Source organism: Myotis yumanensis, unplaced genomic scaffold (assembly GCF_028538775.1).
Source record: "Myotis yumanensis isolate MYYU_CA2020_CCGP unplaced genomic scaffold, mMyoYum1.0.hap1 SCAF_7, whole genome shotgun sequence".
Lineage (NCBI taxonomy): Eukaryota > Metazoa > Chordata > Mammalia > Chiroptera > Vespertilionidae > Myotis > Myotis yumanensis.
In genome coordinates this window covers 86,182,557-86,208,528 of record NW_027223758.1, presented here as the reverse complement: position 1 = coordinate 86,208,528, position 25,972 = coordinate 86,182,557, and the positions used below count along the sequence as shown (strand labels likewise).

Here is a 25,972-nt window from a genome sequence, read left to right as displayed (position 1 = left end):
CCTTTGGGTAGTGCCTGGGTAAAGGGAACTGTGTGGTCACTAAACTAATTTTCAAGTTATTTAAGCACGCCAAGTCCTGCTGACACACAGGAGTGAGATGCTTTGAGACACAGGAAGAAATCAGCCACAAAATCTACTGCTGCAGAGAAGGCAGCACACACTCCATCTAATTGTCGTAGAAGAGCTTCCAGAAATGCAACACAATGACTTCCACACAGATGCTTCTGATGCTCAAGGATAAGGGTTTCAACACTAGAGAGGTGTGTGTGACATAAGGAGAGGAATCCAGGATTCTGCACGTAAAACATCTACACCTGTATGATAATCCATGCCCAGTGGTGTGTGTGTGTGTGTGCATGTGTGCATGTGTGTGTTCTTGTTGTTGTTTAAATTTGGGTTTAATATTTTCATTCCTTACAATCACCCTATAGTGTTCAGTTGATAAATATCTGAGCGTGTCAGTGAAGATCGGTATATTTTAGCTAATACGCTTCTTCCACTTTCTCTAACTCTGTAAAGATAAAATGATTGAGAAGCTAAAAGGTGGAAATACAGTTACTGGTGTTTGGAGCCATGAGAGATTTCAGAGGTGACCTCTCCAACTCTCTCATTTTATCAATGAGGATATAATGTCAACTTTGAAGGGTTGGAATAGGTTAAGTATGAGTAGATAAAACATAAATTTTCTCTCACATGTTTTCCTACTAAACTGTGAGCTCCATAGAGGCAAAGCCTATTCATGGCTTTAGCATTAGACATATGCAGATACAGATATAGATAGATATAGTATATTACCTACCATTATTTATAACAGCATGAGAGAGAATCATTGATAGGCTGCTTCCTGCATGCCCCACACTGGGGATCAAGCCCACAACCTGGGCATATGACCTGACAGGGATTCAAACTGTGACCTCCTGGTTTATAGGCTGACATTCAACCACTGAGCTATGCCAGTCGGGCCATAAATTTTTTTCTTAATAAAACAATCACATTTTAAAGTCTATACTGTAAAACATTATTTTTTTCTCATAAAAATATTTGTTGTTGCAAGCAAAATTTTAGTGCAAAAAATAACCATCTTATATTACCTAAACTAGTATCTATAGTTCAAGTCCTTCCTTCAAAACCAAATTTGTGTTCACATTTACCCTGCAGAAAGGGATCTAGTTTTTCCTGTGGTTACAGCTTTATAAGGTACCCACTACACTCCCTTTTCAAGAACAAGGGCACCAAAATTTCCCTTGGTTCTTTTTCCTAAATGCAGAAGGTGCTCTCTGTTTACATACCCTGGATCATAATTTCTTGGTTCCACTGGCTTATAGGTGGCCATGACACTAGCAAGTAACTATAAATGTGACTTTTCAGTTCTAGCCATCTGTGTGCAAAGATATTAGCACCACCAAATCTCCTCATTGATTATCTATAAAATGATCAATTATGTTTTATAACTGCAATTTTTAAAATATACTTTTATTGATTTTAGAGAGGAAGGGAGAGGGAGAGAGAGATAGAAACATCAATGATGAGAGAGAATCATTGATTGGCTGCCTCCTGCATGTCCCCTACTGGGGATTGAGTTCGCAACCTGGGCATGTATCCTTGATTGGAATCAAACCTGGGACCCTTCAGTCCACAGGCTGATGCTCTATATCAGCGGTTCTCAACCTGTGGGTCATAACCCCTTTGGCGGTTGAACAACCCTTTCACAGGGGTCGCCTAAGACCATCCTGCATATCAGATATTTACATTATGATTCATAACAGTAGCAACATTACAGTTATGAAGTAGCAACGAAAATAATTTTATGGTTGGGGGTCACCACAACATGAGGAACTGTATTTAAAGGGCCAGAAGGTTGAGAACCATTGCTCTATACACTGAGCCAAACTGGCTAGGGCATATAACTGCAAATTTGATATAGATTTACCATATAAATATAACCGCAGATTTTAAAATCTGACTATTCCTTCTATAGTACATAAAAATTCGAAGTGAAAAGAATAACCTAAAAGTCATAATTCTATTAGTCTAAAAGAATACAATACTCATTCAACAATGTTTCTTTTTAAATAAATTATGTTCTTTGAAATGGTATTAGTCAAGAGTAAATATTAGTACATTTGAGAACTACTGTTTCAAACAAAAGATGACTATCAAAATAGAATGTTGTTTTTATCTTTCTCTGCATCAAGATATTGGAAGTGATAAAAGAGTGTTTAGATCATCCAGTTTCTTTTCTCTAGGCAACAAACCAAGAAAATAATTTATAGTTCCTCAAAAGCTAGGAAATAAGATCACAGAGGGCGCGAGAGGGAAGGAAGAGGCATTCCAGCATCTAGCCAACTGTATTCACTCTGCAAAGCTCCAAGCAAGTTACATTTCCTAGCAGTGCAATGTTCCCAGGTAATTAATTACAAGAGGGATGGAAGCAGGGGTGTTTCCATCACATATTATAGAAGAGTATGGGCTGTGATATTTGTGTGTGTGTGTGTGTGTGTGTGTGTGTGTGTGTAGGTAGGTAGGTAGATGATAGATAGAAACAGTCAGTTTTACAATCTAGGAATTCCCTGTTCAGGAAAGTAATAAATCCATATTCAAATACAGTCAACATCCAGGGTCACTCAGTAATGCCTCATTCACATTTCAGAACAAGATATTCACCCATAGTTGAATAGACTTTTAAGGGATACAAGCGCACATATGAAAAAGCTTTATATCAATTTCTATGTTGTGTCCTGGAAGAAAGATATGAGGTGGATTAAAATGCTAATAAAAATGAGTCATTCAAAAAAGGAGAATTACAATATGCTTTCCAAATTTCATTCAATAACAACCTATAATAATTGTAGAAATCTTTTTGACTTTACTTTGGCAATCTCTTAATCCGAGTGGTGCATCTGTAAAACATTTATTGTTGCTGCAAACAATGTCTTTGTTAGGGTGATGTTTTTTTTTTGTTTGTTTTTGTTTGTTTGTTTGTTTTTTTTAAATATATTTTATTGATTTTTTACAGAGAGGAAGGGAGAGAGATAGAAAGCTAGAAACATCGATGAGAGAGAAACATCGATCAGCTGCCTCCTGCACATCTCCTATTGGGGATGTGCCCGCAACCCAGGTACATGCCCTTGACCGGAATCGAACCTGGGACCTTTCAGTCCGCAGGCTGACGCTCTATCCACTGAGCCAAACCAGTTTCGGCAGGGGGGTGATGTTTTTTTCCTGGTTATTTTCCTTTAGCTTATTTTCTCTCCCTAAATTCATTTATTTTCATCCCTTATAATTTTAAATTTATCTCACTACTTCTTATCCAATACGCTGCCTAAAAATATAAGAGGCTAACAATTTTAGAGACATTTCATGAGCTCCAAAAAATAAATTCATACGAGAGAGGAAAATCTGGTCAAAGTCACCAAAATATGGCTGCATCAGAGATTTTTGCAAAATATGGCAAAGATTTGTACAATGATTGAAGTCGTCGCTATTGACATTAAGTTGGCCTATTGAATATGTTATGCTACTATTTCCTCATGATAAACCAACAAGGAAGGCATTGCTACCCATACTACATGAATAGAGAAACTGACATTTGATGAGTTTGGAAATTTTTCTAGGATCACATACAGTTATTAAAAGGGAAAGCCAGGATTAAACACCCGAGTATGAGTGTCTCGAAGACCCACAGAATTCCCCTGCTGTGTCCAGAGCTTAGAGACCAGTGAGGTCAATCCCGCTCTAAGGCCAGAGGCAGTGAACACAACCAGAGAGCACACAGTAGGTCACAACAGAGTCAAGCCTGATGGATCCTTGTTTGCTTCTCTCTTCTATAGGGTTTGGACTGATTTCCAACCCTGAGACACACTTGAAATAAGATGTTTCTAGAAAACTAAAGTTTGGCATTAGGTTCTTTTCTTCAGATATAACTAGCCTAACTTAAATCCTTTTGAAAATTATATCCACTTCCCAGGTCAGGAAACATTGGCCACTGGGTGATGTTGCTTCATAAACACAACTTTTTTGGACCTCACGAATGCCATCACTGTCTATAGACATAAGGGAAGCATAGAGATGGCAATGAAGCATTCAATTCTAATTAATCTTTCAGCAAACAAAGGCTTGCTTTATCCCTCTCTTTCAATTGTCTTATTCATTCCTATATTCAAGTGTTCCAGCTTGCATATGATGTCCTATACTGGGGAATATCAGTAAATAGAACTTTTTCTTCCTGGTGGAATAGCCTTTTATGGTTATAACACTTATAAAATTAAGTGTAAAAGTATACACATTCTCCTTATAATGAATTCAAGTGTGGTCTAAGGAGATGCAGGAACAATGACACCCTTCTGGACATTTCTTTACGTGGGCACACCACTCACCCAGCACAGTGGGTGAGTGAGCAAAGGTGTGTCCACAGGTAACAAAACAGTGAACATTTCAACAACTCACCCTCGAATTCACCACTTCCAGCGAGACGTTCTGAGGTGGGGCACTTGGCACTGAAAGGAACAAAACAAGGTGAGATGGTTACTGCCAGCGTCAGGAAAGAGAAGCCATATCACTCAGAAAGGGGTCTTTTCCACAGTTCATCCTGACAGGCAGCAAGGTTGATCCAGGTGGCACTTTCAAATTTTCCTGGAGAGATTTAAAAAACAACAACACACCTGCATTTGCTTATTTCTACTCACTTGGTGGGCCAGTTATCCATCTAGGGAGCCCCAAACACTCTTAGGCAAGAGAGCACCTGCCGTGATACCAAACACTGACATTTAATTACAGCTTTCTGGCAATAACCTTCCCAGGAAACCAATAAAAACACATAGGAGGTTTCCTGGAGTGGTTTTAAAGGCTTAAGATACTGTGCATTTCAGCATCTGCATGGTTTTAGGATGAAATGTGTCATTCTAATGACCACTTGTGTTGCTCAATCCCTTTAATGCAACCTTTATTATCTCTTAAAAGGTGAAAAGAAGAAATACACCCTCCCCCCCACCCCCCGTTTTTTTCAGCTGAACGTGATTAAACCCCTCTGTCACAGAGGCAAGTTACCAAATGGCATCTGGTGAGTCAATTCTATTAACAAAGGAGCCGTTTATTTTTCTTTGTGGATCTTCTAGGAATTTTGTTTCTCTTGCCGGCACTTTGATTGCCCCATTCATGAAATAAGGAAGAACATATACAGTTTCCTCCACAACACTTATCATGAATATTTACTATATCAAAAAAGAAAACATCCTAGCATGTGAGGAATTCAAAGACAACCATTCCCTGAACGGCTGTTCTGTGTCAGCCACTATTCTATATGTCTTAGGTGAATCATAAAAAAATAAAGCTCTCTGCCCCACAATAGAAGTAGCAGCCAATAAATGTTTAATATAGATTGATCTGTAAAGTGAGGAGTACCTCTCCTTCTTCAGGATGAATAGGTGAATTTCAAGGGGAAGAAATGCTCTTAGCATTTTCAATAATTTTTTGTCATGCTCCCTCTTACTTAAACATGAACGGTATCTATGTTTTACTAGGTTACTTATGTTTTACCCAAAATTTAACTATGCTATACTCTGAATTTAGCTTCTGAAATATAATCAGCATAATGGTATGATATATGTATTATTATTATATCCTCTAATCTGACATCTAATAACCCAATGATTAAATAAACAAATGAGTACTTACTTAAATCTTAGCTCCTGGCCTTTCTGGACAGGATGGGAATTGTAACCACTTATTTTGTTTTAATTTTGAACTTGTGTTAGTGTTTGATAAAAGCTATAGCTAATGTAGTTTGTGATAAATTGTTCACTGGACACTTGTTTTTCATGAATTACACCAACAAGTATTTTTAAAATATATTTCATAATTAAAAATAGATGTTATTTAATTTGTTTCCATTCATATTATAGTTTTCTTATCAAATATAGAATATAAACCCCACAGGGACCAGAATTTTTGTCCCTTTTGCTACTACATCCCCAGTATCAACAGGAGCCCAGCACATCAGGCACACTCAGCCAATAGGTGTTGGAGAAAAGTTGTAAGGTATTTAAAAATCTTTTTTATATTCAGGGTTTCACAACCAGCTTTTGTCTTGCAATTATTTGATTAAGTTATAGCATATGTCTAGGAGAATGCACAAGTGTTGACTGTATGACTTGCTAAGGTTGTATGTGTGTTTCCATTTAAACACCACTGAGATCAAGAAACAGAGCACTTATAGTCCCTTGGAAAGCTCCCTGGCACCTCTTCCCAGTCATGCCGCTGTTCTGACTTCTAACTCCATCATTAGTTTAGCTCGTGGTTGAGCTCACTAAAAATGAAATCAGAGTTGTTATGTATCCAGGCGGCATCTTTTGCTTATTATCAGTTTCTTTCACGTTGCTGCATGGAGCAATAGTTTTTGTTTCTGTTGTTTGTTGTTATTTATTTTTTATTTTTAATCCTCATCTGAGAATATTTTTCCATTGATTTTTAGAGAGAGTGGAAGAGAGAGGGAGAAACAGAGAAATATCGATGTGAGAGAACTGCATCCATTGGTTGTCTCCTGCAGGAGCCCTGACCAGGGCCCGGGCGGGGAAGGAGCCTGCAACCAAGGTACATACCCTTGACTGGAATCAAACCCAGGACCCTTCGATCCACAGGCCGTTGCTCTATCCACTGAGCCAACTGGCTAGGGCTGTTGTTATTTTTTATTACTCCATAGTATTACAATATAGTATATGACCATTCTGTTTAACATTTTTCCACTCTACTGACAAGTAATAGTTGGACCATGTCCAGTTTGAGGCTATAAGACTAAATCTGCTTGATACTCTTGCACATGTCTTTAGATGGACAATTGCACTCATTTCCTTCATTATATACCAAAGAGTAGAAATACTGGCAAAAGTGCAAACCCCAATGGGGGGTGAAACATATGCTAAGCTTCGATAGATATAAACTTAACCAAAGTGGTTGTACTAATTTACACTCCTACTAAGAATGTAGCAAAGTTCCAGGTGCTTCATATCTTTACCAACATTGGGTATTTTCAATTTTTAAAATTTTAGCCATTTGGTAGGTGTATTGTGTTTTTATTTTTATTTCATTAAATATATTGGGGTGACATTGGTTAATATTACATTCCACAAGATATGGTAATATTTACATGTCATATACTAATCATGTTACACCCACTTTTTCACAATTAGTTTCAAAAGATAATTTCAGTAACACTAGATGGATTTATGATAGATGAATGGATTTTGGAGTAAGGAGAAATTTACTTAAAATTACTACACCTTTTGTTCTAGGTACATGTTAGTTGATATGTAACCTTCAACTGTCATTTTAATGTAAGTTTCAAAATAGTATTTCCAGAAAGCCAAAAATTAATAAGAGAAAGGATACCTATTTGCACTTCTTTTTTAATACCACAACTTGATAAATATCAATATTATTTTCTGTACTGGGAATTGAAAGCCACAAAGTACTAAAAGTGGGTTATAACATGGTGTTGATGTATTTTTTCTATTTTTTGGTGATATAAATATCTCTTACTGTCCATTGATAGAACACTAGCTATTCATGCCTTAGTCAGGAAAGAAAGTAGAGAATTTGTTCTATAGTAATTTTTGTTATTAATCGAGAAAGGGACACACACATTGGCATAGATTACATTTAGTAAATACTTAGATGTAAGTTATGCTCATCTTTTTAGGTGTTTATATGGATTAGCCCATTTAATTTTCACATCTCCCTTTTAGTCAAGGAGAAATGAACTTGCCTGGCGCTGGGAAGCAGGTGACTATTAAATGTGATTAAGTACATATCTATACGGTGCATGACCTCACCATGCACAGCTTCAGTAGAGGAGAAGACGGGGACTGGGTGGGAGGGAATGGAAGCCAAGAGTGCAGGGTTTTTTGTTGGAAACATGACTTGCTGTATAGATGAATGCAGACATGTTCAGGGAGTCCGCGTCAAGAGGGTCATGAAGTTCCCGTTTTCTCCTATCAAATGTATCTGACAGAGAAAAATTGGGGTCCCTTGTACAGTGATGCTTGTTGGGTAAGGATCATGAAATCCTTTGATATAGTGACAGGCATTTTCTAACTCCTAAATTTCTACATTTCCATTATCATTAACATTTCTAAGTGATAATTCTTGGACTAATGAGTAATAATCTATCTTTCTCACTACGACATTTAAAACCTAAGTGGAAAATAAGGCCACAGTCTTACAGTTCAGAGTGTGAATGAAATCTACATAAATTATGCAAAATATTCATTTTCATTTGTTTTTCTTTTATTTTTATAATTATAAGTTGTGAAGTAATTTATTCTGCCAACAAATATTCTGTCCTGTCTTCAATAACAGAATCAGTTGGATGGGCATAAGAATTACATTAAAAATGAAGAGGTGTCACACATAGAACAATTTTTAAAATTGAAATTGCAAATGAGATTTACTCACGTGTCATTGTTGCACTACCCTTAATAGCATGGATGCCCTTCCTCATCTCTCTGATATTGTGTGAAATATAGGCTCAGATACTTTCCCAGAGTAAAGAATGGTGGATTGGTCAAGGAATCACAAGCTAAAGTCATTTTTTTCTGATATTCAAAGATTAATAATTTATAGAATTACACACACCAACATGGAAACCAGTGCTGAAAAGAAATAGCTTGTTGCCTTTTTAATATTCATGGAGGTCACATCTTTGCATTTCTACACCTGCCCGAATTTTCACTGGTCCCACATCCTATCCTCTGCTGTACTTTATTTTGACTTTTTATTAAATTTCCCATTTCATTTTTATCCATTTCTTTTTTAATATATTTTATTGATTTTTTACAGAGAGGAATAGACAGTCAGAAACATCGATGAGAGAGAAACATCGATCAGCTGCCTCCTGCACACTCCCCACTGGGTATGTGCCCGCAACCAAGGCACACGCCCTTGATCGGAATCGAACCCGGGACCCTTGAGTCCACAGGCTGACGCTCTATCCACTGAGCCAAACCAGTCAGGGCTTTATCCATTTCTTATACTTTTATTCTCCTCTGCTACTGTTTTGTCTAGTCTATCCTCTTTATGAAGTCGTCTTCCTCTCTTTTCTGACATTTAAAAAGGTATGTGTAATCTTTCATCTTTTAGCACGGGAGAATTAAATGTATATATTTTATATTCAGCTGTAATACTTTCAGTGTTGGATTATTTGGCCTATATCCTTATGCTATACTTTCAAATGAAGGTGAATATGTAGAATTGTCCATCATTTAAATTTTTAATCATCTACCTTTTTTTAAGAATGAGAAATAAAAGCAACATGCCAATGTATATAGTCCAAATACATGTACAAATGTGTTTGTGGTAAAAGAAATAAAGAAAAATGCAAAAAATCATTTTGAGCCCCTAGGCCGTAGTCATACTTGAAGATCACCTATGAGGACATCCTGACTTATGAAAGTTTAAATTTGACTGTAAAAGTTTGAGTGAAGTAGCTAAAATTCTAATGTATGCTAACATATCCCATCAAGTTTTATTTGGGAAACCTTGAAAATGAAATCTCTGACATAGACACCATATTATTTGATTATAGTGTGAAAGTGACATAAAATATGTGTAAATATGACATAAAATAGTGACATAAAAAAGTGACATGACAAATATGTGAGTCAAGTGTTACTGGCTGTAACTTACCATCAGAAAGCGTAACCACCGTTACGTCGTCAGTAGAGACTCCAGGCCCATAGCGATTATAAGCTAGGAATCGAAGACTGTATTCTGTGAATTTTTTCAGGCCTTCCAGCTTATAAGACAGTCCATCAACCTCTATATTCTGGAGACATAAAACAACTGTTATTCAGGGGGCACGTGGAAGCCGAAATGGCAGCCATTCTGTTTAGTCAGTAAATTGGATATTAGACTCCTACTCTCAAAACTACACTCCGGCCTTAGAATGAACTGTTGGAAAATCTGCTTGTGACATTCACTCTCCCACTGAAACCCAGGCCTCTCTGCAGACTCCTGGTTAAAACAGCACCGTGCTGTTTCTACAGTCATTACGTTCCAATCTGTTTAACGCCACCTAACGTACTGAATAGAGAGGCCACACTGAGACCCTGACAGGCAGGAGGCAGCTATTAAATTCAGGGGAACAGAGCGCTGCTCCTGCACCCTAAGAGGATAGCTCCCCAGGAAACAGCAGACTTCCTTCTTCCCTAGCGAAACAGACTCATGTCTCTTGAAACTGACAGAGAGTTTGCCACCGTTTGTATCTGCCTGGATGCTGCGAGGTAGGCTGGGTGCTGCTGTCAGCCCTTCATAGCTGCAGAAATGAGGTGCTGAAGGTCAAGGTCACTGAGCAATCAGAGCCAGTTTGCTCCAGAAGACCCATTATTTAGCTCTCCGCTAGGATCCTCTCACTCACATCTATCTTGGGTAACATCATTTTGGGATTTATTTAAATGGATTGGTGATATGCATTATTGAAGAGCTAAAATATGTAGAAAAGTGGATAGAATAGGAAGATGAAACTAAGAGCTAGAGGGCAAGCACAAAATGTGGAATGAATGATTACATAGGAGGAACTCCTAGTGATTCTTACTTTACAACATGACTTGGGAATTAGAACTATTTCTGAATAAAACTGCTGCAAAACAGGTTTTTAAATGAAAAACCTTTATCACACAGTTTGTGGGGAAGCACGAAGACCACAGTAGGCTTCGGAAACGTCACAACGACCTCAGAACTAGGCTGTCCCAAGGTCACCTCTCTGTCTTTCCCATTTAACTACATACTTGCCTATACAACTTCTCCCACATGAGGCTGAAAATCTGGAAGGAAACATCTCAATAGTCATGAGCCTTAGCCAGTTCAGCTCAGTGGATAGAGCATCGGCCTGCGGACTGAAGATTCCTACCTAGGTTTGATTCTGGTCAAGGGCATGTACCTCGGTTGCAGGTTCCCCAGCCCTGGTTGGGGTGTGTGCAGGAGGCAACCAATCAATGTGTCTCTCTCACATCAATGTTTCTGTCTCTCTTTCTCTCTCTCTCCCTCCCTTCCACTCTCTCTAAAAATCAATGGAAAAATATTCTTGGGTGAGGATTTACAACAACATATACAGTCACAAAGGAGAACTGCTGAGTCTCCCTAAGACTCAGTCACTCTTACTTTATCTGAAATCCAATTGGCTTATTTTCAGGTGTCTGTACTAACCAAAGATTGGGGGGAAACATAAGAAGGAGGAAGGTAGCCTTCTGAGTAAGGTAGACTGAAAAAAAAAAGTGACAGGTGACAGTCTGATATGGGGAGAAGACAGACATACCATCAAATAGATAAGAATGAAAACAGCAACTTGGGTGATATCATTGACAGTAAGAGAAATCCTCTCTTAGGTTAAGGACTGAAAATACAAATGCTTCCTGGGACCAGATGGGTTAATACAAATGTGGTTACACTGGCCTGGGCACCTACCTACTCACACAAAACATAGGTATCCTTTCTGATTCATCTCATCACCCATTGGCCTCTCTTAGCACCAGGATTCAATTAAATTGCGTAACATTTCAAGTGACAGGTACTTTAAAACTGATCAGCCATCCAATTAATATGCTGGACACTGGACTAGACATTGGGAGCTTGCAAGTGCCTATTTCTCCAGCCCTAGAGCCAAACCAACAGGTGGCAGCAGTGGGACCCATCCCCCCGCCTACCTGTTCCTTCCCAGTGGACACCTCAGTGCAGAACAATCTGTAACCTTGAACTGGGCCATTTGCATAGGCAGGGGGTTCCCAGGTAATGAGAATTGAGGTAGGTGAGGTAGATACAGCTTGCAGGTTTTCTACTGGCCCTGGAACTTGCACTGTGTACAAGAGAAATGGATTAGTGCAAGAGGGTTCTCTTTCTCCAAACAATCGGAATGACATCTTTTACAGTTTGAGGAAACTATAACAGCATGTAGTACCTTTAAAACCACATGGAATACGGATATAAAACCATAAAATACACAGTAGTAACATTTTGGAGTTATTTCTCATTTTCATATTCAGAAGAGGACTTATATGCATCTACATTTCTTATTTCATTTTACAGTTGAAGAAACTGGTCAAGGAGTATAAGTGACGAGGATAATAGGAGGAAAAGGTGAGGTTCTTAATCAAAATTCTTGGTGTGGAGAAATTTCCACTGTGTCAGCGTGGCTTTGCCTGTGTCTTGCTAATGACTGCGGAGGGAAAAAAGGAACTACCATGAGAATATTTGGACATCTTGGTTCACTCCAATAGGCAGCAAGGCTATGGATAATTGACCACACTCACTGTCTTTAGTCAGCATTTTAAGGTCTTGTCCAATTCTGGCTCCTTTATATTAATTGCAGGATTTAATTTTTCCATTTTACTTTCTAGTATTCCATTTTCTCTCATAACTATTAACTCAATCAAGGATAAGTAACTTCCGCATTAGAGTAGTTAGACAGTACAGGTCTACATTTACTTAAGCAAACACTGTGTCCGGATGTATATTCAGATCCAGAAATTTTCAAATGTTAGAAAGCTAACATGGTGGGTATGCAGAGCTTTATGTAAGCTCCCTACTAGAGTCTGTGGTAGTACCCTGTTATCAAATCATGTATTTCCAGCAAATATATGACATTCACACCAACTAGAATTATTAAAGACTATCCATAGTCTAGCATAAGATCAGGTCTGGGTACAAAATGAGTTAAGAAAATCCTTCAGATTCCAGCTTTGTAAATTTTGAATTGTGCCTAATTTTTTTATTTGTGCAAATATACCTAAATATGTATGGTTTGTGAATGGTAAATGGAAAATAGCCATGCTATTACAATGTAAAATAAAGTCTTGGCACTGTGAGTGTAACTATGTTAACTTAACATGCCGTGTATGTTCTTGGGTACCACCTAGCTTTGGACAGCTATACATTAAAGGCCCATATTACGGTTCTGCAACTTTGAACTTCCATAGCAAATTATCATATGAAAACGTGGCTGACATATCTAATGATGCCTTTTTAGATCTGCCAGGCACCTGTGTCTCGGGATCGTTTCTCAGAATTTGTTCCATGAAACCCAGCCGCCTTAAGGTATTACTGCTCACACATTCATTTGGGGGGAATAAATATATTCATGTCAGAAACACATATTTTATGTCACTTTCACATATTTTCCCACCAGTTGCCGAATCTTGAGAACCATTATTACTGACAATTGCATTCTTTTCACCTTTATAAATGACTGTTAAGAACTTCTTAAAAACTTATTTAGAAATTATTGTAAACCTACAGACAATTTTAACAATGAGAATAATACAAAGAACACCCACATTCCCTTTATCCAGATATACCCATTGTTAACACTTTGCTCTATATATTTTATCATTATCTATTTCACTAGACATATGTAGTATTCCTTTCTATATATATTTATAGATTGCATTATCACCTATTATATATATAGATTTTATGAGTAGTGATGCTACCTATAATCTATATAAATACATATTGAGACTATTTATTTATTATCTCTTGATAGATAGAAAGAATATATATCCATATCTCTCTATTCAGATTAAGCTGTACACAGCTCTTTACCCCTATAAATTTTAGTGCATATTTCCTAAGAGCTAATGTGTACATGAATACTATAGTTATTAACTTCAGTGCATTTCACATTCATTCAATATTTTTATCTAATCTTCATCTGTATTGCAATTGTGCCAACTGACCCAATGTTGTCATTGATGTAGCATTTCTCTACCTTTCCTCAGCCAGTCTTTTTAGTCTGTTTTAAGCTGAAACAGTTCCAGAGCCTTTCTTTATCTTTAAGCCATTCATATGTTTGAAGACTATAGTCTTTTTTTAATTAATAGAATGTTCCTCATTTTGGGTTTGTCTTTGTTTCTTCATGTTGAATTTAGGTTCTACATTCCAGTCAGAAATGAAACATGAGGAGATGTCTGTCCTTCTCAGGGCATCACCTCCAGAGGCACACGACCTCTCTCAGTCACTCGGATGTGAGCGTTGGGTACCTGGTCAAGGTGCTGTCAGGTTTCTCCAGGTGGAATTTACTGCCCACCCTGCACTCCCACCCCAACTCTGACCCCTGCTCCATCACTTCCAGCTAATAAGCAATCTGTGGGGAGATGACTACATCAGCATCAGGACCAGGTAAATATCATGCTCTATATCAGCTCCCCTTAGAGTCAGCATCTACTCATAGTTCTTGATGGAATCAACTTTTACCAGGGTGATTACAAAGGTGGTTATTTTTCTATTCAAGCACTTCTTCTGAATTAGCAACTTGGCACCCAGCATTTTATTATAAGCAAGAGCCCTTATTTTTTTCTATTTATGTATCTATTATTGTTATGGGGACATGGGTTCCTTTTTTTATCATAGTCTACAATTCATTATTGTTCTTAATTGTGGGGAAGCACAGGACTTGGTTGGAAAGTCTGTAAGGAGGATTCTGCAAAAGGTCGGGGACCTTGCTGAAGGTGGCAGCCCCTACCTTGACTTGTCCAAACAAGTCTGATCCCCCGGGTGTTTTGCTGGAATCTCTATGTTCAGTCTTTAAGACCCGACCTTGCAGAAGCATGAGCTTTCTCAAGGATTCTTACCCGGCTGATTGTATCTAGAGGTTAATTTCAGTTCAAACTGTTGTTACAATAAAAGGCTAATGAGGCAGGTAAAAGGGGCTGTTTTGGTTCCTAAAGCCAAACAAGTCCCTTAGCCTTCTCTTTCATAGAAACATGTGTCAGAGTAATCTACTCATCTGCTGCTCAGAGTCTGCTGGTCAGCCCCAGCACTTAATTATTTGGGTGTTTGAATTGTGCCAGATTTGGCCAGTGGGGCTCCCTTTAATATTCTGTCCTTATGACATTCCCCATCTTTCACAGGAGCACTTCCTTTCTTCCTGGCATAATATATTACAGGTTCATCTTGATTCTGCCCCAGCTCTGGAATCACATTTCTCCAAAGATTTCTGGTTCTTTTCTCGGGGAATGGTATCTGAGACAAAGGTCAGGGTGTTAGACTGCTCATTGCTGTTTGGCTGTCCTTGCTTCTAGATCCTATCAGCAATCAGGAAACATATGACTGTGTATAAATGTATATACACAAATGCATATGTGCATATGTATACTCAAATATACAGATACATATGTATATCTCTCATGACTCTACAGAGACGCCTCCTATTCCAAGCCATCTCTACATGGTTCATTATTGCGTTCCCTGTTCTTCTTTCATGCATCCTTTCTTCCACAAGTAGACCTCTAGATCCCAAACAGTTGCACTTTGAAAGACATTGTATGAGAGCACCCCATGCTGCTATTCTTCCAGGAAGGGATCATTTGTCTGTGGAAAACCCCCTCTTCCACTAAGGGGCCTTCGGTAGACAATACTGAACAACAGGGAGTCTTCCCTGTGTCAAAGCTTATGGTGATACAATTAGACTTAGATTATAATGGAGGCATTTTGCTTCATGGGGAAAAACAAACCGAAGCCAATTAAAAACTTGCCCATTGACATTTTCAACCGGATTTGCAAAGTACAATATTTGAAATAACAACATGAAAATTAAACAATTTGGATGCTTCTATAATTTCACAAAGACAAAGCAAACAGCTCATGAGGGAACATTTCTGACTTGGAGTCCACTGTTCTTCTAAGGAAGGTAGATGACAAGGAAAGAAGGAGAACTGAGGCTGAGCGACCTGCTCTGGCACATGAATGTGAGGATTTTGGAAGCTCACAGAGCATATCTGCGCAGCCCAGTGATGTGGAAAGTATTAACTGAATGAGTTCCTTCTCACTGCCCTGTGGCTAAAATGAAAGCACACTGCTTACTACTAACATGGCTCATTCTAAGGTTTAAAAATGGCCAAACGCCAAGGCCATCATTCCTTCTGTGTGACGTAACACATTCAAGGGAGGTTTTCCAGGGTAGAAGCTTTTCCAGTAGGACTAAGAGAGAAGTGAGTGTATGGAAGGGGGGAGGATATTTGAGGATATTCTGCTCATTTGCTTCACTGGAGCACAAGAGGGTAATGGAAAATAATTCAAATTGAGTTGAGTTTTTGAAGAACAAGACATCTGAGAATCTGGAAGAACGAGCTGAGAGGGTTGCCTGGCAGGGTAGGAGCTGGGGATGCACAGCCTGCTAAACTAGGACTTGTTGGAGGCATAGGGGTCAGACATGCCAACCTCACAACCACTTCCATCAGGCCTTGTAGGAAGAAGAGACCACAGGGACATCGACAGCTCAAGGAGCAACCCCACAAGAACAAACATGAGGCCAAATTCCTCCCTGCTGAGCCCAGCCATGGCTGCTAGGGTCTTGGCTCTTTGTCCAGAGAATGGTCAAAAACCTCCACTTAGTTTCCCAAATAAGATAAATTCTCTTCTCCACAGGGATAGGCACAATGCTAGGTATACAGACAGTATTTAATAGATGTGTGTCAAATGAACGACTACATACAATTACCAAAGGTTACCGTAAATCACAAGCCTAAAATAAACTATGTAGTCTAACTCATTTGATGTGGTTTATTCAGCATTGTCACTGCAAGTGATCAGAAAACAGTGTTTCCTCAACACACCTGGTGAGAATTGAAGTTCGTATGTATGTCTGTGTTTGTCATGTGCACTCTGCACACAGTGTAATTTCTTTATGTGCACATGTAGCATTAGTCACTGATGGGAAAACACCAGGCAGTAAGTACTATATAGTTCACACAGGTAGTGCCTACTCTGATCACTTCTTAATCCACTGACATATTCTTCTCTCTGGTCATTAGATACTATCAGGAAAAAAGTGTGTCTAGGTTTCTAGAATTTCAAGCAGAAAATTTAGACATCAGAATTCAAAAAGGGCATTCAGTTTAAGTACTTTCAAACAACTGTATGGGTTTTCACCAGTTTCCATCCACATGATAACATTCTATTGGCTGTTCCAATGTTTGCAATTATCTTTCTCTGAGAAAAGACTGCCTTTTACTATTAAATTATTTCCTACTTTAACTTTCTGTTATAAAATAAAATGAAAATATAATAACCTACGCTGTTCTGAGTAAGTATAAACATCAAGACATCAAAGAATCACCATCAAATCATATTTTTATCATCTACATAATTATTTATTTTATCCAGACCCAAACACTGCCTGCCTGTGAGATATTCTTCCTCACAGCATTCATGGCTAGAACCAAGACTATTTTTTCACATAAACTATTAAATGCTTACTCTTCTTCACAATAGTGCTATAAATTCAAACTCATAAATTTCTGAACAGTTTCCCTTTGATTTATAGCTTTAATGTAGGTTTGTAGTTAATATATTGTGTTTTATATTAATTGTGGAGGTATGTTTGTATATGTATATATGCATGATTATACTTTCTTATTCAGATTCATATCATAAAGTATAGTTAAGAATAACATATAGTTTTACATCTGATTTATTATATGCACATTAGAAAGAGAGAAAGAGAAAAAGGGAGGCACAAATGTTCAACAATGGAAATTAGATGTGAAATCAATACAGTTAACGGCATCTGCCTTCCATTTCATCACATCTTAGTATGTCAGTCAAGAAAGGTAATGGGCTTAACTACTCATCATTTCCAAGATGTCTTTAATAATCACCACCGATCCCTTCCTTTGGACAATAATGTTGTGGCAAACTGCATCTAATTTCTCTCCATCTCTATTCAGGTTACCTATTTCTTCAAAGAATGGAAAGATTTTAGAATAGATGCATAATCCATGCAAGTAACTCATCAATCAATGTCAGCCTAACCAACCACCTTTTTAAATTTCAATATTGCGTTTCAGTAGAAAGTCATTATAATACCTGTACCTAAGAACAAATTAAATACTTACGCCAAAGTAAATGAGATGTATTACATGTCACTATTTGCAAGGGGAACAGTAATTTCTGACTATATATAAATTTATAATATATCAGAGTACTTTATAATGAGATCTTATTGCATATTAATCTCTAAAATGGCATATAAACGTTAGCTGAATTTTTATTAAAGCAAGAGTTATCAGACATAGTCATATTGAAGACAAGATGTGTGTGTGTGTGTGTGAGGAGAGGAAGGGAGGGAGGGAGAGAGAGAGAGAATATCATTGTTTAATGAGTTCTAATTGATTAAGATTAGAGTCAGAATTATAGTTTCTTGTCCCTAATCTACTTATTTTAGGAATCAGTCGTTAACATCAACAAGTCCATGGACCCCCTGAAATTGTATAAACATTTTCGAGAATGGAATATGTGTATTTTTGGAGGTGTAGGGTCCATAGTTCCATCGTTCTTCAAATGTTAGCTCCCAATGTATTAGATAATATCTCTGCTTTGTTTTAGTTTTGAAAACTGGTGATTATTATCAAATCACTTGTAGTGATTGTAAATTACTTCATGATAGAAAATATGGTAAGAATTTTGCTTTAAAGAGACATCTTCGATTTTTAATAAAATGCTATTGGTTTCAAAAACTGAAATGTATGTGAATAGATTTTTACATTTCATTTTACATTACATTTCATTTTACAAATTATGGTCATTCAAAGACTTCTGAATTCATCTGGTTTAATTCAATAAATATTTTAGGTTTTATAAGATGTTAGGGCTTCTGATTATTAAGAAATCACATGGCATATATGAATTAATACCCATTTTTTCCTTTCTCTTGCTCTGTTTCTATTTCAGTGTATATCCATCCATCTACCTTTCTGACTTTCCTGTAATGTGATATTTGTATAAATCAGACTAAAACCTAAATTATGATTTATCAAATATATAGTTCTAAAAATATTTTGGGAGTTTAAATAAACCCTTCCAAATAAGAATGTGAATATAAGGTATTCTTAGAAAAAGCTTTAGAAGGGTTATGCCACTGTCTTCATGACACTGCATAAGGCTGATGTCTTTTCACCATTATGCTGATGTTTCTCAGCTGGAAGTCTGAAATGAAGACAAATGTTAGTGTCAGAGAATGTGTAGTTGAACATTTGAATATTTAAAGTCTTTTCTAAATGACTGTGCAGTATAATGTGTCCTACTGTTCCTAAATCATCAATTTAACAGTCACCAAATCCTTTGTTTTAAGAACTACTTTAGTATCAGTGCTTTTAAAAATATATGTCTCCTGGGTTGTCATTCAAATGACGACCTATAATTCAGAGGTCTTCAATTCAGAACAGAATTCTGAGGATGAGTCCACGTCCTTCTGCTTTTGTTAACTTAAAAAAGGTTCTTGAGTGCACTCGAAAACACTAGATAGCCAGGGATCTAAGTAATTATCTGTAGAGATCCAAGTAGATTTACACCATGAAGCTCTCTTATTTAACAGCAGCTTCCATTGCCAGTGATGATCTCACGGAATCTGCTCCAAATGTGAGGCATTGCTGAAACTATTTGCATTTATTGATAATAAAGCGCATGCTTTGATTGCCTCTTTGATTTTTTCCTCCTGTAGTTAACAGCTTTAATGATATTTCTATGAAATCTATTTCTATTCTGCATGGGGAATGCAACATCAAAAGCCTGCAGGCAATGTAATTGTTAACATAATGAAACCCCCTCTTGACTGGACTATAGGTTGTTAGGAGATATGACAGTAATTTGGCAAGAAGAAGCACAAACTACGGGGTACGGTTTCTGTTACAAAACCACATAAATATGACAAGATTTGATTGGAGGAAGCAGTTATTGCCTAATAATTTTACTTTGGGTTTTAATAGGTGCTATCTGCTAACTTACAGTATAATCAACTGTGTCATGTGTGGTTTTGTCTGTACAGGTATACCTATAAATCTATACACATATATAAAATGTGTGTGATATATATGACTTAACGTACATATTTCTTCTATAGGCACATGTATCTGCATATATGCTCATACATTGAGTGATGGATATTTTTGACAGCACAGTAGGGAACACTTTAACAATTCTCTTTGAAGAAGTAGTATTGAAAGTAGTCTTCTTGTGATTCATCCTAGAACTCGAAGCAGGTTGATAAAAAAAAAAGTGATTACAAGAATTGACTTCAAAATAAGGTCTTTTCCATGTGGTTCCTCAGATTTTTCACTAACATAGCCAAGTAGTCATAGTCTTGGCAAAACTTGGAGAGTTCTTTTAATTGCACTTTAGAACACACAGGCACTGCCTAGAGATGTAGAGTGGGTAAAGTACATTTCTGATTTCATAATTGAGGTCTCAAACCATGTAAACTGGAGATTTCTAAGTAATGTCAAAAGCAATTGTTTTTATGATCTAGAATAATTGCTTAAAAGATATCAAACAATAGAGCTAAAAACTTAAAGTTTCAGCCAAATGTGCTCAGGTTTCCATGTTACTAAAGGCAGTTTGATGTCATATAAACCTCATGAATGGTACTGACATTTTTCCTTTTAAACAATTTCTCCCAAGAATAGCTTGGGTTTGGTTACTTTCCATTATGTTTAAATTTTTAGATAAAAGTATAAACTGATTTAAAAAAATAATCATACTTTTTATATGTTTAGCATATAATGCTATCTCCAGTACTATGAAATATTTTATTATGGCTGCCAAAGGGGAGGGGAATTGAGAGGTGGGCAAAATGGGTGAAGGGATCAAGAGGTACAAACTTTCAGTTATAAAATAAATGTCATCAGGATGGAATGCAATAACATGGTGACTATAGTAAACACTGTCTTGCATATTTGAAAGTCACCAAGAGAGTTCATCTTAATAGTTCTATTACAAGGAAAATAAAATTCTAAGTTCTTATGGTGACAGATGGTAACTAGATTCACTTTGGTGGTCATTTTGCAGTGGATACGAATATTGAAGCATAATGTTGAGTACCTGAAACTAATATAATGCCATATAACAATTGTGGCTCAATAAAGATAGAGAATTGCAGTGATGTGCAAAGGAAGGACAGCTGAGTTCAGGTGCAAAGGGAGAATCTAGTGAGTCAGGACACATGGGTGTGCACGAGACTGATGGGTAATGGCCTTGACATTAGCCTTTCTGGAGCAGAACTTAACCAGTTGGCAAATGGAGAGAAAAACCAGTTTGGGGAAAGCTTCAGATGATAAAGCATTTAAGTAAAATATTATTTGTACTTAAATACTTTATCCTCTGAGGTATTTAATGGCATAATAATTATTATATTGGGGAAAAAACTCACAAGCATGGAATTATTTTCTTTCTACTTTGTTAGCATTATCAAAAAATCAAATAATGTTCTACCAATTTTAGAAAAATGTGATATGTGGATTTAAAAACCCCCCACAAAATCTCTTCTCTAATAATAGTGTATCCTTGGGCCAAATTACTTAAACACTCGGCACATTATTTCATCTACATAAGAGGGCTATGATAAGGATCATAGGAAGCTGCACAGAAAGTAAAGAATTCCAAATAATGTGGTGGTTGATATTACTGTTTCCTGAACTCGAGTCCCTTAAACTTCTCCATATTTTGGTTCCCTCATCAGACCATTGAAGGAATGAGTATTTGTTCTTGGTTCCCAAGGTTGCTAGAAGAACAGGAGGAGGTGATGTATGTAAGTGGGAAGCACAGAATTCTGTACATGCGTAGGGCATGGCCTCGACCTGGATCACATTTACAAACCATAAATGGCCAAGAGAGTACCTGGTAAAGGAACCAAGATCTGCCTGGGGTATCACAATATCAGATATAAGTTAAGCCTTTTAACCTCCAAATAAATTCTCTGCAGGGTGACTGTTGTTGTTATCCAGACCATATATTCTAATTTATTCCTATGGAAGAGCCTAAGCAGCGAATCCCAGGAAGGGGCAGGCCTCTCACTTCCCACTCATTTGAGACTTGTATGTACTTCCGGGTTGTCTTTCTGTCCACAAAAATATCACTTCTCTGTAGTATGCATCACAGAAACAGTCTTCAGCAAACTCAGTGTTCCCATGGTGATGATGTAACTTTATCCCAGCAACCTTTCTCAAGTTGGCTTGTACTATGGTCAGTGTGGGAAGAATCGATATACGATGTTTGTAGTTTTAATAGAGCAATAAAACGACGTGTAGAGACTGCTTTTATAAAAGAGTTCTGCAGCCATTTATCAGAGGAGAAGAAAGCAGTGATCTTTTTTTAGACAGTCAAGTGAGCATGTTTGTCTACATAATGTCAAAAAGATCCTACCTTAAAGATACCATCTCTTTGGGAAAGAAAATTATTGCTTTTCTATTTCTAGGCTTCAAGAGATAAGAAACTGCCTTGGATAAGCTGGCCCTTGGGGGAGGGACTATAAGTTAAGGAAGAAATTTAGAACTCTATTCACCAAGTCAGAGGTCTGGGCTACTCTGATGCAGGCAATGCCAAGGGATGCCAACTAATAAAGCTTTGGTGACAAACTAACAACCCGGAGTGTGGCCTCCACAATCAGAGCCCCTCGGTTCAAATCCAGAACCGTCCTCTGGCAGGCGATGTGGCTGGGGTCAAGCTACTAAGTAACTTTGAGTTTACGTTTTTCTTCTCTTAAAAATGGGGTTAATACCAGTATCCACCTCCTGGGTTTGCTGTGGAGATTAAGGATAAACATTTGGCAAATGACATCTGGCACTATGTAAATGCTCAATACATATTAACTAATTTCTACAAGGTGCTAGGCCTTGTGAGAATTGACCAGGGAAGCAATGAAAACTCTCTTAAAATTTACAGTCTCCTGGAAATCTTCTTTTCTTTCATTTTCCATATACAGCCAGCGGCTTTTCAGGGACATCAGCTAGTCTCCAGATTTTGTGATCATCTATTTTTTTTCTCTTCCCACCTAACTTAGCGCCTCTCAACCCACATTTTGGTCTCAGTAGAAATAACTGTCCCTATGGACAGGGAAGACTGTGCTAAGGCACCTTTTGTCAGAGCATTGTGCATGGATGTTGAAGAATGATGCTCCCTTTTGCTCTTGAAGTCTGAACAAAGAGGCCCAAGATAAAAAAATCTTTCGTAGCAGTGGCTGCAATAAAAATTCCAGGAACAATGAACCTGGGCACACATCTGACCTTGACAACACTGAAATTAATATTCACTGTGCGAGGCCACTGACATTTATCGCTGAGAAGCACCTTTAACACCCTTACACATACATGCGCGCATGGGGAAGATTGATAATCGCAAGGGGCAGAAAACCAGGCTGTCCTCTATCTCTGAGACACATCTAAAAGGCTCCTGGACTCTTGACTGAACTACCCTGAGGATTAAGTTTATTTTATTTTCAGTATTCAAAAGATAAGAAGTTTATTAACCACATGGAAGATTTAGGCTTGTTCAGAGATAGCAGCAGGAAGACAAATAGACTTCAGCAGTTAATCATCTCAGGGAAGTTGGACAATGACTTTAAGTAAATCTGAACACAGGGACACTGGTGTGCGGCTCTGCATCCAAAGAATCCTTTCTGTCCTTAACCCCATCTGTCCTGCTTTTATTTTTATTTTTTAATATATATATATTTTTATTGATTTTTAGAGAAGAGAAAGGGGAGAGAGAGATCGACACATCAATGATGGGAGAGAATCATTGATTGGCTGCCTCCTGCATGCCCCCTAATGGGGACTGAGCCCACAACCCAGGCATGTGCCCTTGACTTGAATTGAACCTGAGACCCTTCGGTCTGCAGGCTGATGCTCTATCCACTGAGCCAAACCAGCTACGGCTGTTCTGCTTTTATTTTTATTGGTGCTATAAATTGTCAGACCAATAGGAGAAAAAATGTCTTTGGTGTTCAAAGGCTATTAGTAAAATAAATTAATTGTTAAGTATAAATATATTAGGTAATTCTTGCAGATAAATTTATCTACTCTATTTCAGTAACTCTGAATCTCAATTTAATATTCAATTGACAATATCAATTTAATATCATATTAGCAATATCTGATATTTTTAATGTCTTCTTGACTGCCTTCTAGTTGGGTATAAGACATAAGGGTATACATTAAATCATCACTGTCAATATAAATATTAGTGTGAGACATAATATTCATATGTACTTTAAACTTTCTGATAGCCACATTGAAAAATAAAAATTAAATAAATTTAATTTTAATAACATATATTTAACCAAATATATCTGAAATGTCATCTCTTCAAAACATAATCAATGTAAAAAAATTTAATTAAATTTATTGGGGTGACATTGACTAATAAATTATATAGATTTCAGGTATACAATTCTAAAATACATCAGCTATTTTAGTATTCACCACCTCAAGTCAGTCTCCTTCCATCACCGTTATTTGCCTTTTATCCCCTTATACTTCCCTTTGGCAATCATCATACTGTTGTTTGTGTTCATGAATCTCTTTTTTTTCTTTGCTTATTTGTTAATGTGATATTTTACACTGTTTGTACTAAGCCTTTAATATCCAGTGTAGATTTTATACTAACAGCACACCTCAATTTGCCAAGCCATATTTCAAGTGCTCAATACCAAACATTACATCTATAGGCAATGCTACCAGGATAATTCAAGAATTCTTCAATTAGAATAGAGGAAAATTCAATATTTCTAAAGTGAGTGTAATTCAAAATTACTATAAGAACATCCTATATAATAAAAGGTTAATATGCAAAGTAACCAAACATTGGAACAACTGGTCACTATGATGTGCACTGACCACCAGAGGGTAGATGCTCAACACAGGAGCTGTCCCCTTATGATCAGTGCTCTCCCACAGAGGGAGAGCCACTCATCCAGAAGCCGGGCTCACGGTTGGCGAGCGCAGAGCGGTGGCAGGAGCCTCTTCCGCCTCCGCTGCAGCAGTAAGGATGTTGGGGAGCGGGCCAAGCTGTCAGTCGGACATCCCACAAGGGCTCCCGGACTGCAAGAGGGTGCAGGCTGGGCTGAGGGACCGCTCCCCTCCCCCCGGCCACTCCAAGTGCACGAATTTCGTGCACCCGGCCTCTAGTTAAATTATAAAGAAGAGATAGAACAAATTATATTCAAAGTGGTAAAATTAGCAAGATGTCGGCATAATCTAAAATAAGTCAGTGATATGTTAAATCTATTATTACATTGTTATTTGTGGTTAAATATTATATTAAATGATAAAATACTTCACTAGAAGTAGCATCAATTTTCTCTGGGAGTCCTAAACATTTTTGAGAGGAGCTTAGACTGAACTATAAGTCAATTGGCCCCCCTGAAAAATATAAGTAATTATTATTATTAGGTAGTAGGAGAGGGTTTTGAATCAACACAGTGGACTGAGGGTAAGGATCAAGTTGGTGATTTATAACAAGAAGTTCAAATGAGGTGCCTAGCATGTTCCTCAGCACAACAGTTAGCACAACTCACTCAGACTGGATGAAGCTCAATCATGTTGGGATTTTTTAAACCTACCCTGGCATGGCTATCCTTTCTTACCTAATAAGTATTTTAACTCATTAAAGAATTGTTAAAAGGCAGTTAACTTTCAACTAATTGTTTTTTTCATTTCTCTGAAATAATCAAAGCTAATCTTAGTTTGAACACGCAAGCACACACACACACACACACACACACACACACACACTTTGTCTCACTTCAGCATTGTGGTAGAAATGTTATGCTAGGCTGGAATCCCACTCTCACACTATTATCTTTGTCCCATTTAATTTTGTCACATCTAAGGTAGGAGTTGGGTTGAGCCATATTTCTTGCTCCCAGGATATTTGACAGGTGCAGGGGATTGCTATGGCTGAAGTTGAAAGAGTTTAAGGTGATGCCACATAATTACTGCTTCAGGTTGTAGCTGTTAAAATCAGAGTCAAGGTGTTGCCATCAATGTCTGGGAGGAAGTGATTATGGGGTTTTTATCAACCAAAGGTCAAACAGTAAAAATCTGAGCGTGTGGTCAGTGTCAGTAAGAGCTCGCACTGGCAGCTGCTGCAAACTCTGTTATTCAAATGATTCCTTGGACTCCTTGGTTCCCTTAGGGTCACCTGAGCAGTTTGCAGC

At 37.6% G+C, this 25,972-nt stretch overlaps 1 protein-coding gene across 2 annotated transcripts in view; it reads right to left on the bottom strand.

Annotated features, from left to right (window-relative positions):
* DCC (DCC netrin 1 receptor) overlaps nt 1–25,972 on the bottom strand; it is a 937,052-nt gene that overhangs the window by 214,459 nt on the left and 696,621 nt on the right. For both annotated transcript variants that reach the window (XM_070421174.1, XM_070421175.1), the window contains exons 10-12: nt 11,694–11,842; nt 9,679–9,817; nt 4,447–4,496 (exon numbers count right to left, since the gene is read on the bottom strand). In XM_070421174.1, the coding sequence (XP_070277275.1) occupies nt 4,447–4,496; nt 9,679–9,817; nt 11,694–11,842 (338 nt within the window). The remainder of the gene's footprint in view (nt 1–4,446; nt 4,497–9,678; nt 9,818–11,693; nt 11,843–25,972) is intronic.